Raw genomic sequence first — 14,635 nt, forward strand, 5'->3', positions numbered from 1 at the left:
GGGCCTAGTTGCTCCGCGGCATGTGGGATCTTCCCAGACCAGGGCTCGAACCCGTGTCCCCTGCATTAGCAAGCAGATTCTCAACCACTGCGCCACCAGGGAAGCCCGAGGGGGGGACTTTGGATGAGGTGGAGGTGAGGCTCCCCTCCACTGCCGCAGCAGGTCCCCAACAAACGTGCCAGCCCCCCCTGCACCGTGCCCACGTAGGGAGGGTGACCTCTCCATTGCCAAGCCCATGCCTGGTCCCCCTGCACTGTCCCCAGCAAAGATGGACCATCCCCGCCATTGTCTGAGCTCATCCTGGTTCTGGGTTCCTTTCAGGTAACCTAGAACAGCTGAAATTTGCCCCGGGCCCTGCTTGGAGGGGTGAAGGGGGTGTGCAGGTTGCTGAATTTGGAGACTTACGTTGGAAAAGTCCCTTGAGGACCTGCTCTTTCCTGTGGGGGCCTGGTTCAGGGAGACCCCTTCCTTCTCCCTCCATACGCCCTCTCCCCACAGTAGGGGGTCGGTGTCAGGGAGAGCCTGGGGACACAGGTGCCAAGGACCCTTTGAGATTCCCTGGGGATGGGATCCATCTAAGCACAAACACAGAAGGACCACTTTGGGATCTGGTTGAAGAGGCCCGGAAGCCAGCCCCCGGGGTCCCAGGGCTATTCCAGGGCCCTCCCTCCTCCCCAGACCCTCTGCAGGCTTGTCTCCGGGGAGGATCTCAGCTGTCGGGGACAGGATAACCGGGATAACGTGGGACGATGCCCTGGGGAGCCCACGCGCCTCCGCTGGATTGCAGGCGTTTCTTAGCTCATCAAGTACATGGTCAAGTCGCACATTTGTCGCTCAACCATATTTAATTTTTTAAATTCCTGGGCTTTACAGACTAATAGACAGTTCTGAACATATTTTTCTACAAGTGAACTCGAAACAGAAGAGTCTTTAGATCCTGGTTCTTTCCTTCCAAACAAATTCCCCTTCAAAGCCCATGTTTTGGCAACAGGAAATGTAGCTTGTTTGCTCCTCGAGGCTGGACATGCCTCCGGGCGCTCAGTCTATCCAAGGCCAACAGCCGATTGGCGGGCAGCTGTGGGCACCTCCTTGTCCCCAGACTCTCCGGCACTCCTCTTTAACCCTTTAGTGACCGTGAGCCTCAGATTCCCCAACCAGCCAAGATGAAGGGGGCGCCCCGGGCTCTGGGAGCCATTCCGTGTTTCCTGTCATAATGACCCCCATGCTAGAGCCGGGCGGATGGACACACGGGCCACTGTCAGTTCTGTGGGTGCTTTTGAGCTCATGCTGGGCAGCAGCTCTGATTGGCTACTGATTGATTTCCTGGGGGCGCCTCACCTGGCTGAGAGGGAAGGACAAAGGTAAGGAGCGTTACCTGATAAAAGCGTGGCCAACCCGCTCCGTGTTCTCCCAGCAGTCACTCCTACTGCGGCCCCGCACTGCGCCCAGCTCCGCGCTCCGCAGTCCACAGAAATCTCAGTGCAGCCCCGTGGGAGAGGTGACAGGGACCCGGGGGCTCGGGGAGGGACGCCCCTGGCCCAGCCTGGACTCAGGTCACACTCTAACCCATGTGGGCATTCTGGTCACTTGCAGAGATGCCCCCGCCTTGCCTGCACCCAGAGCCACGTGAGACCCTGCAGAAGGTGAAGAATGTCCTAGAACGATGCAAGTCCTGCCAGGGCTGCCCCAAGGAGCCAACGTCCCCGGGTGCCCACGGGGCCTCCAGTGGTGCGAGCTCGCCGGACACCAAGTCCTGCCGGGGTTGCCCTGAGAAGCCAGGGTCCCCGGGTGTCCACGGGGCCTCCAGTGGTGCGAGCTCGCCGGACACCAAGGAGCCCTCCTTCTGCCTGGACGCCGGGGCTGAGCGGGCTGACCCGGAGGCCCTGGGCTCCCTGCTGCTGTTCTTGGACAAGCCCGGCTTCGAGGCCGGCTTCCAGGGCCTGTACGACCTCTCCCCGCCCCAGCTGAGCGGCGCGTTCGGCGGCTTCACTGACGAAGAGGAGCTGGCCCGGCTTCTGGCTGAGGCCCGGGGGCTGGCCAAGAAGGCCGGGCTGCCCATGGCCCTGGCCAGGCTCTGCTTCCTGCTGGGGCGGCTGTGCGTGCGGCGGCTGAAGCTGTCCCAGGCCCGCGTGTACTTCGAGGAAGCCCTGGGGGCGCTGGGGGGCCGCTTCGGAGACCTCGTCCTGGTGGCGGCCGTGTACACCGGCCTGGCCGCTGTCCACCTGCGGCAGAAGAACAGGGAGAAGTGTGGGCAGATGGTGCCCAAGGCCTTGGCCCTGCTCCTCGGGACGCCCGGCCACGTGGGCGGCTCCGAGGCCGAGTCGGCGCTCCTGCAGCTCGGCCTGCGGAGGGCTATCGGCGCCCGCAGCCCGCAGGCCGAGGCCCGGGCCTGCTTCCTGCTGGCCGAGCACCACGCCCGCGTCAAGCAGCCCGAGGAGGCCCTGCCCTTCCTGGAGAGGCTGCTGCAGCTGCACGGGGCCTGGGGGGCCTCGGGCGCCTCGTGGCCCATAGACTGCTACCTGCTGCTGGCGGACGTCTACAGCCGCAAGTGCCTCCCGCAGCTGGCGCTGAGCTGCGTCAAGGTGGCCACGCGGCGGGCGCGGGGCTCGCTGGACAGCGCGCTCCGGAGCGCGGCCCTGGTCCTGCGGAACAGCCCCCGGCTCCCCCGCCTCCCCGCCCAGCTCGCCCCCTACCTCCTGCGGGCCCTGGCCTCCCCGGCCTCGGGCGCGGGGCGGGCGCTGCGTGGCCCCATCTACGCCAGCCTGGCCCAGCTGCACAGCCACCACGGGCGACAGGGCAGGGCTATCGCCTTCATGACGCGGGCCGCGGAGACGGACGCCCAGACTGGCGGCCGCACGGTCGTGGACCGCCTGGTGGCCCTCGCCTGGTTGCACGTGCTTCACAGGCAGATCCCGGCAGCCCTGGACATCTTGGAGTCCGTCCTGGAGGCGGCGGTGGCCTCCCTGGACCAGGAGGGCGTGATCGCCAACATGGTAGCTATTGCCCTGAAGAGGATGGGCAGGACTCGGCAGGCGGCCGAGAGCTACTACCGCGCCCTGCGGGTTGCCAGGCGCCTGGGTTGCCAGCGGAACAAGGCGGTGGTCCTGGCCAACTTCGGGACCCTGTGCCTGCAGACCGGCGCCGGCAGGCTGGCCCAGCACTACTTCCTGGAGGCCGTGAAGCTCTTCTCGCGGCTGCCCAGCGGAGAGTGCGGCCCAGACTTCACCCAGGTGCTCCTGCGGCTGGGTCACCTGTGCACCCGCAGGGCTCTCACCCGGCAGGGCAAGTGCTACTACGAGTGGGCCTTTCTGGTCGCCGTGGAGACGGACCATTTGGAGAGTAAGTGTGGGGCACGCTGGCTTCCTGGAAAGAAAGAAAACACGTTTTCTTTCCATCTCTGTTCAGAACACACCTGGGGTTTGCGATTCAGAGGCGAGCAGTTGTTTTTGCACCGACAATGCTGAGTACTGGAAACCAGCAGATGTTTGCAGACGCTTGGAGGGTGTCCCACTCTGGGCCAGATGTCCCCAGGGCAAACGACTCGTCCCGGTTTGCCTGGGACCGTCCTGCTTTGCCTGGGACCGTCCTGCTTTGCGCATTGAAAGTCCTGAGGCCGGGAATCCTGGCAGTCTCCGGCAAATGGGCGGTGGTGACCCTGGACGTAGCTCAGGCCAGGCGGGGGCAGCCGTGCCGAGGAGCCACCTGGGCCTTGAATGCTGCATGCTTCAGCTGGTGCTGGCATCTCCCAACAGCCCTGCACACCTGGCATCTCCCCTGCACAGAGGGTGCAGGGCAGTTGCTTCATCCAACAGCCACTTGTGTGAATACGCCAGGCTCTGTGCGGGGCTCCACCTGCAAATGGACCCGAGTGGTCCTCACTGGGGGCTGGCGGCCAAGCATGGGAAACAGATGCCTGGGTCACAAGAGCCACAAAAGCAGGAGCCCAGCTTAAATATGGGCAGCACCAGGCCTCAACTCGTGGGTCGGGGCAGTCTGATTAGTCTGGGACTTGAGGGATGAGGAGGGTTTGGCCAAGCACGGGATGGGGGTCTGGCAGAAGGAGCAGCCTGTGCAAAGGCCCTGGGGCGAGTGAGCTGGGCCACACAGGGAGGTGCAAAGTTTGGAGTGGGAGGGTCAGGTGGGGGGGGGTGGTGAGAACCTCAGGTGGGAAGCTAGGCAGGGGCCCAGGAGCCCAGGCTGTGGTTTGGTGTTTTTCCTGAGAGTGCTGGGAAGCCACTGAGGGATGTAGACCACTCACTGAGGCTGGAAGGGGTCCCTCTGGACCTCCAGAAGGAACCAAGAGCTGGGTCCCTGACCCACCCCGTGCCCTCAGGCAGGTCCTGATGGGCTCGTCAGTGGAACGTGGCCCCCCCGTGTGCCTATCAGAAACCTCCTTTGACCCACCTCCCCAAACCCAGGCAATGGGGGATTCAGACTTGGGAATGCAGAGCTGGGGGACCCAGAGGGTCATGTTGTTTGCTCCTCCCCCATATTGAACAGTGAGGAGACTAAGGGCTAGGGTGACACCCCAGGGTCACTCAGTACTTGGTCTGGCTGCTTTTTTAGCCTCTTTCAGTAGTTTGTGTCTTTCTAGGATTTGTCCATTTCATCTTGGTTACCTAATTGGTTGGCATACAATTGTTCATAGCATGCCCTTTATTTCTGTGAGATCGGTAGTAATGTCCCCTTTTTCACTCCTGGTCTTAGTCATTTTCATCTTCTTTCTTTTTTTTCTTGGTCAGTCCAGCTAAAGATTTGTCAATTTTGTTAATCTTTTCAAAGAACCCTCACTGGGTTTCATTGATTTTCTCTATCTTTCTATTCTCTATTATTTTATCATTTCCGCTTGAACTTTTATTTTTCCTTCCTTTTGCTTGCTTTGGGTCTAATTAACTTTTCTTTTTCTAGTTTCTTAAGGGGGAAGTTTAGGATTTTGATTTGAAATTTTTCTTCTTTTTTTGACACGGGCATTTACAGTAATGAAGTCCCTCTAAGCACTGCTTTCTCTGCATCCCCTAAATTGTGGTGTGCTGTGCTTTTATGCTCACTCATCTCAGATATCTTCTAGTTTCCTTCCTTGACCCACTGGTGACTGAGGAATATGCTGTTCATGTCTACAGATCTGTGAATTTCCCAAACTTCCTTCTGTTACTGATTTCTGATTTCATTCCATTGCACCTGGAGAACATGCTTCGCATGATTTCAGTCCTTTTATGCTTACAGAGAATAGTTTTGTGATCCAGCCTCTGGTCCGTCCCGGAGAATGTTCGTGGGCACGTGAAGAACACGTGTTCTGCTGTTGCTGGGGGCATGTTCTGTGGTCTGTTAGGGCTGGGTGGTTCGCGGTGTCGTTCAAGTCTTCTCCTGGCTTGTTCATCCCCGGGTCATTTTTAATAGTGGAAGCTCCCAACGGTTCCCAACCCTCTGGTTTTAGGAGAGGCAAGTGTGGCTGAGGGCTTGGAGCCCGGCTTCATGAAGGAGTGTCGGCTCTGGAATACCGGAGCTGGATTTGAATCCCTTCTCCACCGCATGCCGTGTGCTCAGGCTTTGAACTCAGCTTGCCCCTCTGCCACATGGGGGTGTCGGTGATCCCTGCCTTGTCCGCTCAGTGTGAGGGCAGCCCCTGTCTGGCTGGGAGGAGCTTTGTGAAGCAGAAACAGCATCCCGGTGCGGTGGGAGAGCCTGGTCAGGGCGGCCCAGGCTGAGGGTTATAAAAGCGGTCGGTGCTGTCCCTTGAGCCCCTGTGACGTGCCTGGCCTGGCCCTGTCTCGGGTGCTGGCCGGCTGTGTGACCTTGAGCAGGACACTCAGCCTGTCTGCATGTGCAATGACCCCAGCTCACAGGGGCGGGCACCCAGCAGGGGACTTTGACCCTGCGAACGTTGCTGTGATGCATGATGGGGGCCTTTTCCTTTTGTCTCCCGCCCAGGCCAGTTGCACGCCGTCCAGCGGCTGTGTCACTTCTACAGCACGGTCATGCCCAGTGAGGCCCAGTGCGTCGTCTACCACGAGTTCCAGCTTTCGCTGGCCCGCAGGGTGGCTGACAAGGTGCTGGAGGGGCAGCTCCTGGAGGCCATCAGCCAACTCTACCTGTCCCTGGGCACCGAGCGGTGAGGGCTGGCCCTGGGGGCGGGAAGGGTGCTGAGGATGCTGGACCACGGTCCTAGGACAGCCCCTCCTCAGGGGCCATTTCATCCCTTAGTGTCAGACGGGCTCTGAGCCAGCAGGCCTGGTCTCATCCCCAAGGGAGGCAGAGCATGTGTTTCTGGACCCTTCTTCCTGCCGTGGTGGCTTCTGGAAGCTGACCGCTGTCTGCCCTGAGTCTTTTCTCGCCGGCCCAGCTCTGGGCGAGGTAGTCTGGTCCTCGTCTGTCCCCTCAGATGTGAGGACAGCAGCCACGTGTGCCCAGAGGATTCTCGTCCACTGGAGACAGCTGACTGTCCCACCTGCTTCCCTGGGACAGGATTTCAGAATCACACGTGAAGCCCACCCAGAGCATCCTGGCCGGGGGTGGGTGACAAATGGCTGGACCACACAGCCTGCAGGCTGGCAGAGTCTCACAACAGCCCCTCCAGCGTGGGCGCTCCCCGAGGGCAGGGAAGGAGCCGGGTTCCCCAGGACTCAGGAGAGGTGCCAGTCTTGGCCTCCGCCCCTCATCCTCGGGCCTCGGTTTCACAGCAGGACCAATGGGCCAGCGACCTAGATCGATGCTCCACAAAGAGGGGACCCCGGATCAGCAGCCTCCACCTTGCCGGGGCACTGGTGGGAAATGCACATGCCCAGGCCTCACTCCAGACATCCTGAGTCAGCAGCTCTGGGAGCAGAGCCCTGCGATCTGTGTCTGAACAGCCCCCTGGGTGGTTCCGACGCTCCCTTGGTGTGAGAACCAGTAGCCTGGACGATCTCTACATTTCTGCCCGGTGGCCACAGTCCCTGCTGAGTCTGGAAGTGACATGGGCCTGTGTCTGGGGAAGTGAGGCAGACAAACAGCACGCTTCTCCTGCCCCGTGGCTGCCTGTTTCCGTCCCAAGGGCCTCCTTCCTCTTTGCTGGACGAGTTGCTGTCTGTTCATCCCAGATCTCCCAACAGCCTGGGAAGGGCAGGCTCTGTTCCGGCTCCTGACATTCCAGGTCCACGGTCACCAGACGGCCCTGGGGAGAGCCCCGTCCACTCCCCACGGGCGGCCAGCCTGGGAGACCTGCTCTGACCGCCCACATCTAATTCCAGGGCCTACAAATCCGCGCTGGAGTACACCAAGCGCAGTCTGGGGATATTCATCGACCTGCAGAAGAAGGAGAAAGAGGCATATGCCTGGCTGCAGGCGGGGAAGATCTACTACATCCTCCAGCAGAACGAGCTGGTGGATCTCTACATCCAGGTGCGAGGGCTCCGGGCGTGTGCGCGCAGTCACTCAGCCGCCCGCCCACTCACCCCTAAGCCGCCGCGTGCCAGGTGCCCACGCCACCTCCCGCCGCCCCAGACCTCCAGCATCTTCCGTAACCATCTGAGCTCTGGGGACAGAGGCTCCGGGGACAGTGCCCCCGACTGTGTTGGTACACAGCAGGTGCTCAATAAATGTGCAAATGTTGTGCCCACTCAGCTGACGCACAGAACTTGCTTCAGCAGCGCACGGCATTTCTCCTTAAAAAACACATTTATCACAGAAGGTCCTTTTTTGACAGTTTCTCAAACATGACGTGATTTGCGACAAATTGAGAGACCCAAGAGCCTTGTGGGTTTTTTCCTTTTTGGGCACCTGCTGTGTACCTCCCCTGGGCCAGGCAGGGGTTGACGAACCAGATCAGGAGTTGGCGGCTGGTGGAGGGTGCAGCCTCCTCTGCAAGCAATGCCGTCTGGGGCCAGGGCTGTGGCACAGAAAGGAGCCAGGGGTGCGCTCAGTCAGCCTGGGGTCACGGAGGCTGTTTGAATTGCAGGGCGGTGGTAGGCATATGGGGTATTCCTGCACCAGGACTCATAGGTGCAAAGGCCCAGCGGTGCCCGGGAGTGCTGCGGTCTGGGCTGCAAGCTGCTGGGTGTGGCTGGACTGCGGACCAGGGCTGGTCCCCTCAGTCACTCGGCATTTTTTTTCTGAGCACCTACTATGTGCCAGGCACGTGCGAAGCCCTGGACGCGGCAGAGGAGTGACAGCCTCAGTCCTCTGGCGGGAGAGACAAGTGGACATGCGGTCGGGTGTCTCTAAGTGCTCGGCAGGGAAAATAGGGGGACCCAAGGAGCCAGGATTTGGGAGCCCCAGGTGAAGCTGGGCAGAGGATGCTGTGGTCTGGGCATGGCCGGCGGGATTCGGAGGCTGGCTCTGAGCTCTGTCCCAAGTGCCTCCCCAGCCCACAGGTGCCGGCTCCTGGGGCCTCAGCTGGAAAGGCCTCCTCCTGGGACACAGGGCTTAGATGATTGTCCTCATGCCAGCAGGTGACGAGGGCCCCGCATGCACAGGGACTGAGGTGTATGACGGGAAAGAACCCTCACTCCGTGTCAGTGTGATAGAGGGTCCCAGGCGTCCGGCAGGTGGCTGTGAGCTTCCCCCAGCGGGCCCAGTCACCTCGCCCTGCCGGGTCACTGGGGGTCCCATGAGAGTTTCTGCATCCCCACAGGTGGCACAGAACGCGGCCCTGTACACAGGGGACCCCAAGCTGGGGCTGCAGCTCTTTGAGGCGGCTGGAGACATCTTCTTCAATGGGACCTGGGAGCGGGAGAAAGCCGTGTCCTTCTACCGGGTGAGCGGCTGCCGTGGGTCCAGGCGGGTGGGCCTCAGCGGGCATCCCTTCTGGAGGCAGGGTCCCCCACGCACGTGTTTAGTTTCCCAGTGGTTTGGTCAGGGATGGTCTTGGCCCCCATCCCCAGCCTGGGAGGGACAGAGCAAGGAAGGACCATCGTAGGACATGCATCCCAGTGATCCAAACAACCCTGGGATGCGAGGACTGTCCCCATTTTACAGATGAAGAAACAGGCTCAGAGAGGCACAGGGGTGTGTCTAAGGACACACAGCACATCAGGGGGAGGACCCGGACCAGGGCCCAGGTCTGCACGTGCCTGCCAGGGAGGGCAGCTTTTCCGTCTCCATCTGCCCAGCTCGTGCGTGTGGCTCAGCCCCAGGGGACAGATAAACGCGGCGTATTTGGAGCCTAGAGGGGTGTTGGACCTTCCTGGTCAGGCGCCCATCACCCAGGAGGGGCAGGGCTGGTCTGAGTGTGTGTGGTGTAGCTCGATGGGCAAGGCTCACACCCAGCTTGCTCATGGCCCAGTGACGCTGGGGGTGTCACACCACTCTGAGCTGACTTTTCCCGGGGTGGGCAGAGCTGTGTAAAGCTCCAGTGGGTTAGTGGGGGCAGGACTGGGGCTCTGAGGAGGGCACCAGGCCTGGCTGGCTGCTGCGGGCGGAGGCCTGACCCGCCCACCTGTGCTCGCAGGACCGGGCACTGCCCCTGGCCGTGACCACGGGGAGCCAGGAGGCCGAGCTGCGGCTGTGCAACAAGCTGGCAGCGCTGCTGGCCAAGACGGAGGCGCCGCAGGAGGGCCTGGAGTTCGCCCACACGGCCCTGGCGCTCAGCGTCACCCTGGGTAAGCCCCACCCCGGGCCCAGGGCCTCCACCTCTGAGGTCTGAGCGCGGCCGCGGGTCTCCCGGGCTGCAGGCGCCTCTCCCGCGGGCCAGGCTGCTGAGACGGACAGCAGCACTCCGGACACTCCCGAACCTGCCAGGCGGGCCCACCCCGTGCCTTTCTGCCTGCTGTCCCCTCCCGCTGTCCCTTCCCCACTCGCCGCCAGCGGCCCCTGCTGGCTGGCCAAATCCCAGACCCCTTTCTGGAGGCCGGTCCCTCAATGCCCGCCATCCCTCTGTCCCTAATGCGCTGTTCCAGGCCGTCTGTCTTCCCCGAGACAGGGAGCCCAAGGGGGCTGGGCACACAGTAGGTGCTCAGCAGGGGAGCCCTGGAAGGGGGAGGATCTTGGAGACAGCCTCGTGTGGTGACTCCCCGAGGACGAGGACGGGGTAGGGGCCGCTGACTGTACAGCGGGAGGCCAAAGGTCGTGTTTGCAGGTTGACCTGAGCCCTGGCACCTGCAGGTGCACAGACTGCAGGACTTACAGTTCTCCAGTCAAAACAGTAAGCAAAGTCCCCTGTCCAGGAGGGTCCGTGCAGGCCCAGAGCCAGGACTTCCTGATGCATGACTTTGCCACGTCCCCGAGGCGGACGGGGAGCAGGCCTTATCAGGTCCCCGTTACAGATGGGAAGGAGAGTCTGGGGCCAGGAAGGGGCTGGCTGGAGCTCGGAGGCGGTGACAGACGGTGACGGCCCGTGTGCTCCTGGCTGGCCGTGCCCCGCCGCCCTGAGCAGCCGTGTCCTCACTCGTGGCCCCGCCCTGCGTCCCCAGGGGACCGGCTGAACGAGCGCGTGGCCTACCATCGGCTGGCCGCGCTGCACCAGCAGCTGGGCCGCGGGGAGCTGGCAGAGCACTTCTACCTCAAGGCGCTCTCGCTCTGCACCTCGCCGCTGGAGTTTGACGAGGAGACCCTGTACTACGTGAAGGTGTATCTGGTGCTTGGCGACATCATCTTCTACGACCTCAAGGTGGGCGGACGCAGGCAGGGCTGGGACGCTGGGGTGAGGGGGGCCGTCGTGCACCCACACTGGGGAGGCCTGGGTCCAGGTCCTTCTCCGGTCCCAGTGGTCTCCCCGGAGCTCTGGGCTTCCTGTGACGAGGCCAGCGGGCACGCTCTGAGTTCCCCTGCGCGTCAGGCCCCGCCCTCTAGAGCTCAGGGCCAGTGCAGGCGGCTGACGTGCGAAGAGATGACGCGGCCACTGGGGAAAGGGCGAAATGGAGTGTAGTGGCGGCAGGGGGCTCCTGGAGGTGACTGCAAAGCTGAGTCTCGACAGTCAAGCAGGAAGTAGCCACAAAATAATGGGGGAGGGGGGGAAAGACATTCCTGGGGCAGGGGAAGGGTCACCATTATTCCCAGAGACCCACGTTGCAAGGTGCAACCCAAACCCTGGCATCTCCTCCAGGAAGCTTGCCAGGCTGTGCAGAGCTCTTCTTTCCTGGAATCCTCACATCACCTGGATGGGGGTAGGGACACTATTATCACCTCACTTCACGGAGAGGGAAACTGGGGCTCAAGGTGGGGTGCCACGGGTTTTACGGCAGGGATGCCACTCCAGCACCCTGGCTGAGCCGCTGCCCTGTCAGAGCTGCAGGGCTGGGAGGAGAAGGGGACCGCTTTTCCATTTGTCTCTGAGCCCCGCAGTGGATGCAGACAAGGGCCTGGAAATGTCTCCTCTATTGTTCCCCGCCACTCCCCGCACGCGCAGACACCCCCCGTCACCCCCACTCTGGGTCTAGCACAGCACCTGCGCAGCGTCCCTGCTCTGTGTTGGTTGAGGGGTGAGGGTGCCCCAGCCCAGGGGCTGAGCTCTTCCCTTTCCCCTCCCCAACTAATGGCATCTAGGAGCTGGGGCTGCCCTGGAAGATCCCCCATTCCCTGCAGGTAACCCCCTGCCTAGGGCAGACCTGGCTGTGCACTGGTGACACATGGTGGTCAGAAGTGGTCACTGCAGCCTCCGCTATGTCAGGGCCAGGCAGTGCTGGGGGGTCCCAAGGGCAGTGATGACCCCTGCAGCTGAGCCCCACCGGGGTCCAGACTCCGTGCTGTCCGGGCTCTGTGCTGTCCGGGCCCGTGCTCTCCGGGCTCTGTGCTGTCCAGGATTTGTGTGGTTGCCTCTTCAAATGCTTTGCTGCGGGAGGAGCTGGTGACCCCACAGGACAGGGAGGAGACTGAGGCTAGGAGTGGGCAGCTAATTACGGTAGGATGGGGAGCAGTGTGCTGGGCCTTCAGCGCCTGGGACTCTGCAGCCCTGTGGCCCTGTGGGCCTGGGACTCTGAGACTCACACCCTGGAACCCTGGGGCCCTGCGACCTGGCTCACTCTCTCCGCAACAGGGCCCCCCCTCCTGGGCGGGGGGCCTGGTGGTGGAGCAGGACTGGGGCCAGCCTCTCCTGAGCCAACCTCTCCGTATGCCCAGAGCCCTCTGCCCCCGGACGGTCTGAGGATAGGGCCACATCGAGCACGGGCCACCCCAGGTTCTGCATGATCAGTTCTGTACCTCAGCAGGGAGTCGTGTGAGGTTCCTCAGCTCAAAACAAGAAGGGGAAACTGAGTCTGGGGAGGTGAACAGATTTGCCCAAGATGGGGAAGGGGGGGTGAGCCAGGCCAGGGTCAGCTCCAGACCCCAGGTGTCTGATCTAAGCCCAGGTGGAACGCTCGCTGGCCCCTGACACTGGGAGGGAGCCCTGGGGATGGGGGCTAATCTCTCCACAGTCACTCCGTACAGGAAGGAAAGGGCAGGGCTGCAGCTGAGGCCAGGTTCCCTTGGCCGGGCAGCTGGGGTCAAGGGGCAGAGAACTCCTCCGCTTCTCTCCAAATGGGCTTCCCAGGCTGCGCTACCGTCCACAACCTCACCGTGATCGCCCTGCCAAGGCCATGCCTGCCTTTACCACTCTGAGGCCTTGGAATTCCCTCACCTCACATCCTTCTCCACGTGCCCAGGAGAGAAAGTGGCACCCTCATGCTCTGCGTGTGACCCAGGGGCTCTCCTGCGTGGGACAGGGATGGGAAGGAGAAAGAGGGGCTGGACGGGGCCTGAGAGCGCTGCCCTGGAGGTGCGGGCTCCAAGGTATCTCTGCTGATGGCCTCCCTGAAGCAGGACCATCTTTAGCCTGTGCATGGTGGGTCATAGCTGAAAGAGCGAGGCTTGGACTAGGAAAGATTTGGGTGTGAATTCTGGGTCTGCCACCTGCTAGCTTCTACACACACATGTGCACACATGCACAGGAATGCACACCACCACCCCCAACCGCCCACTCTGGCCAATTCCTTCCATTATTTGGGACGTCTCCTCCTCCAGGAAGCCCTTCCATCCCACCCCAGGCTGAGTCAGGTGCTTCCCAGGCTCCCACAGCTTCCCTCTGTTTCAGTGCTGGTTAACCTCTGTGGTCCTGTAGTCCCAGAATCAGCCGTGTGGGCCGCCCCGCCCCTGCCATCCACACAGGGTCCTGTGCCTGGCCGGGGCCGGGGCTGGGACAGTGTCACTGAACTGCTACACACACCTGCTTTAATTGTCTTCTGGGTCCTGGCTTGGGGGGTGGGGGCGGGCAGTGAGGGGCCAGGGCTTGGTGACTTTGGACTTTGTCCTCTGTCCTGGGCAGCCATTGTGAGCAGGGGGTGGCCGGGCTGGGTTTGGGTTTAGAGCAGTCCCTTGGGTGACCTCGGGTGGAGGACCTGGGGAGGCTGGGGTGGGAGACAGGAGTTGGCGGGGGTGGGGGAACATGCCAGCCTGGGGATGTTGGGTTTGAGGCAAAGATGTGTCTGAAATGGGATCCCATGTCCTGGGGGGAGGCATGCCCCCTTGGAGTCGCAGGGGATTCTGAGATGACGCCCGTGAGCGGCTTTGCGCTGGGCCTGGCCCGGGGAAGGCCGTTCGTGCTGGCATCAGTGTGGACATGGGCTGGAGGGAGTCTAGCCATGGCCACCCTGGGCCGGGGTAGCCCTGCTGGGGGCTCTCAGAGCAGCCGGTCAGACCCCAGCTCAGCCCAAGGGGAAGCCACAGATGTCCCCCCAGGCCCCAGCGGGGAGCAGGGAAGAGGCTTCCAGGACGAGGGGATGCTGGGTGCTACGAGGTTCGAGGCCCTGGCTCCAGGAAGGGGGAGGACCAGTGGGTCTAGAGCGCAGGAGGGACCGGGGCCACCGAGACCCCAGTCCAGGCCCCCGCAGACCTCCAGTCGCTCTCAGGCAGCCCCGGGAGCAGGTGGGCGCCTCCTTGGGGGAAGCACGCAGGGCCAGCCCAGAGGCACTGAAGCTGTGGCCCGTCTGGGACAATGAAGCGTCCTGTCCCCCTGGAGCCCTGTCGTGGGCCCAGTCCTGGGCTTGGAGGGCACAGCCTTGGGGGAGACCAGCTCCCCCAAAGCCCCCGGCACGGAGCTGTCCCATCGGTTGCATGCCGTCTCCCCTGCAGGACCCGCTCGACGCGGCTGGGTATTACCAGCTGGCGCTGGCAGCGGCCGTGGACCTGGGCGACAAGGAGGCGCAGATGAAGATCTACATGCGCCTGGCTGCCATCTACCACAACTTCCTCCTGGACCGTGAGAAGTCCCTGTTCTTCTACCAGAAGGCTCGGACCTTTGCCACCGAGCTCAACATCCGCCGGGGACACCTGGCCCCTGGGCGGTGCTGCGGGCGGGCGGCCTGGCTGGTCCCCGGGCCCCCGTCCTGAGCCGTGGCCTCCGTCTGTCCCAGTGTCTCAGGGGGCTCGCTTCCTGGGAAATGGGGGCATGAGGGCAGGGGTCAAATAGCAATAAATGTGTTTTGCAGAAACCTGGAGTCCTCAGGCTCCCCTCCCGGGGCTGCCTCCTGGGGAGTGTCTGGGGACTGGGCCCGGTCCCCGGGGGCCACGCTGCTGCTGCATCCCGACCTCGGGTGTGAGCGGGCAGGACTGTGGGTCTAGCCGACCCAGGCCAGGTCCCCCCAGCCGGTCACTCACCGTGTGGCCTTGGGCAAGTCCTTCCCGCAACCCCCAGTTTCAGGTCGTGGGATTCCCTGGGCCTCTCCTCCCTTCCTGGACCCTCACTGAA

General features: G+C 62.5%; 1 protein-coding gene across 5 annotated transcripts in view; it reads left to right on the forward strand.

Annotated features, from left to right (window-relative positions):
- Window positions 1-14,352, forward strand: part of SH3TC1 (SH3 domain and tetratricopeptide repeats 1) — a 36,878-nt gene extending 22,526 nt beyond the window's left edge. For all 5 annotated transcript variants that reach the window (XM_057547408.1, XM_057547411.1, XM_057547407.1 and 2 more), the window contains 7 exons: window positions 1,594-3,339; window positions 5,929-6,109; window positions 7,227-7,377; window positions 8,609-8,731; window positions 9,425-9,575; window positions 10,386-10,582; window positions 14,020-14,352. In XM_057547408.1, the coding sequence (XP_057403391.1) occupies window positions 1,594-3,339; window positions 5,929-6,109; window positions 7,227-7,377; window positions 8,609-8,731; window positions 9,425-9,575; window positions 10,386-10,582; window positions 14,020-14,277 (2,807 nt within the window). In that variant the 3' untranslated portion in view covers window positions 14,278-14,352. The remainder of the gene's footprint in view (window positions 1-1,593; window positions 3,340-5,928; window positions 6,110-7,226; window positions 7,378-8,608; window positions 8,732-9,424; window positions 9,576-10,385; window positions 10,583-14,019) is intronic.
- Window positions 14,353-14,635: the final 283 nt, after the last annotated feature.

Source organism: Balaenoptera acutorostrata, chromosome 5, assembly GCF_949987535.1.
Source record: "Balaenoptera acutorostrata chromosome 5, mBalAcu1.1, whole genome shotgun sequence".
Lineage (NCBI taxonomy): Eukaryota > Metazoa > Chordata > Mammalia > Artiodactyla > Balaenopteridae > Balaenoptera > Balaenoptera acutorostrata.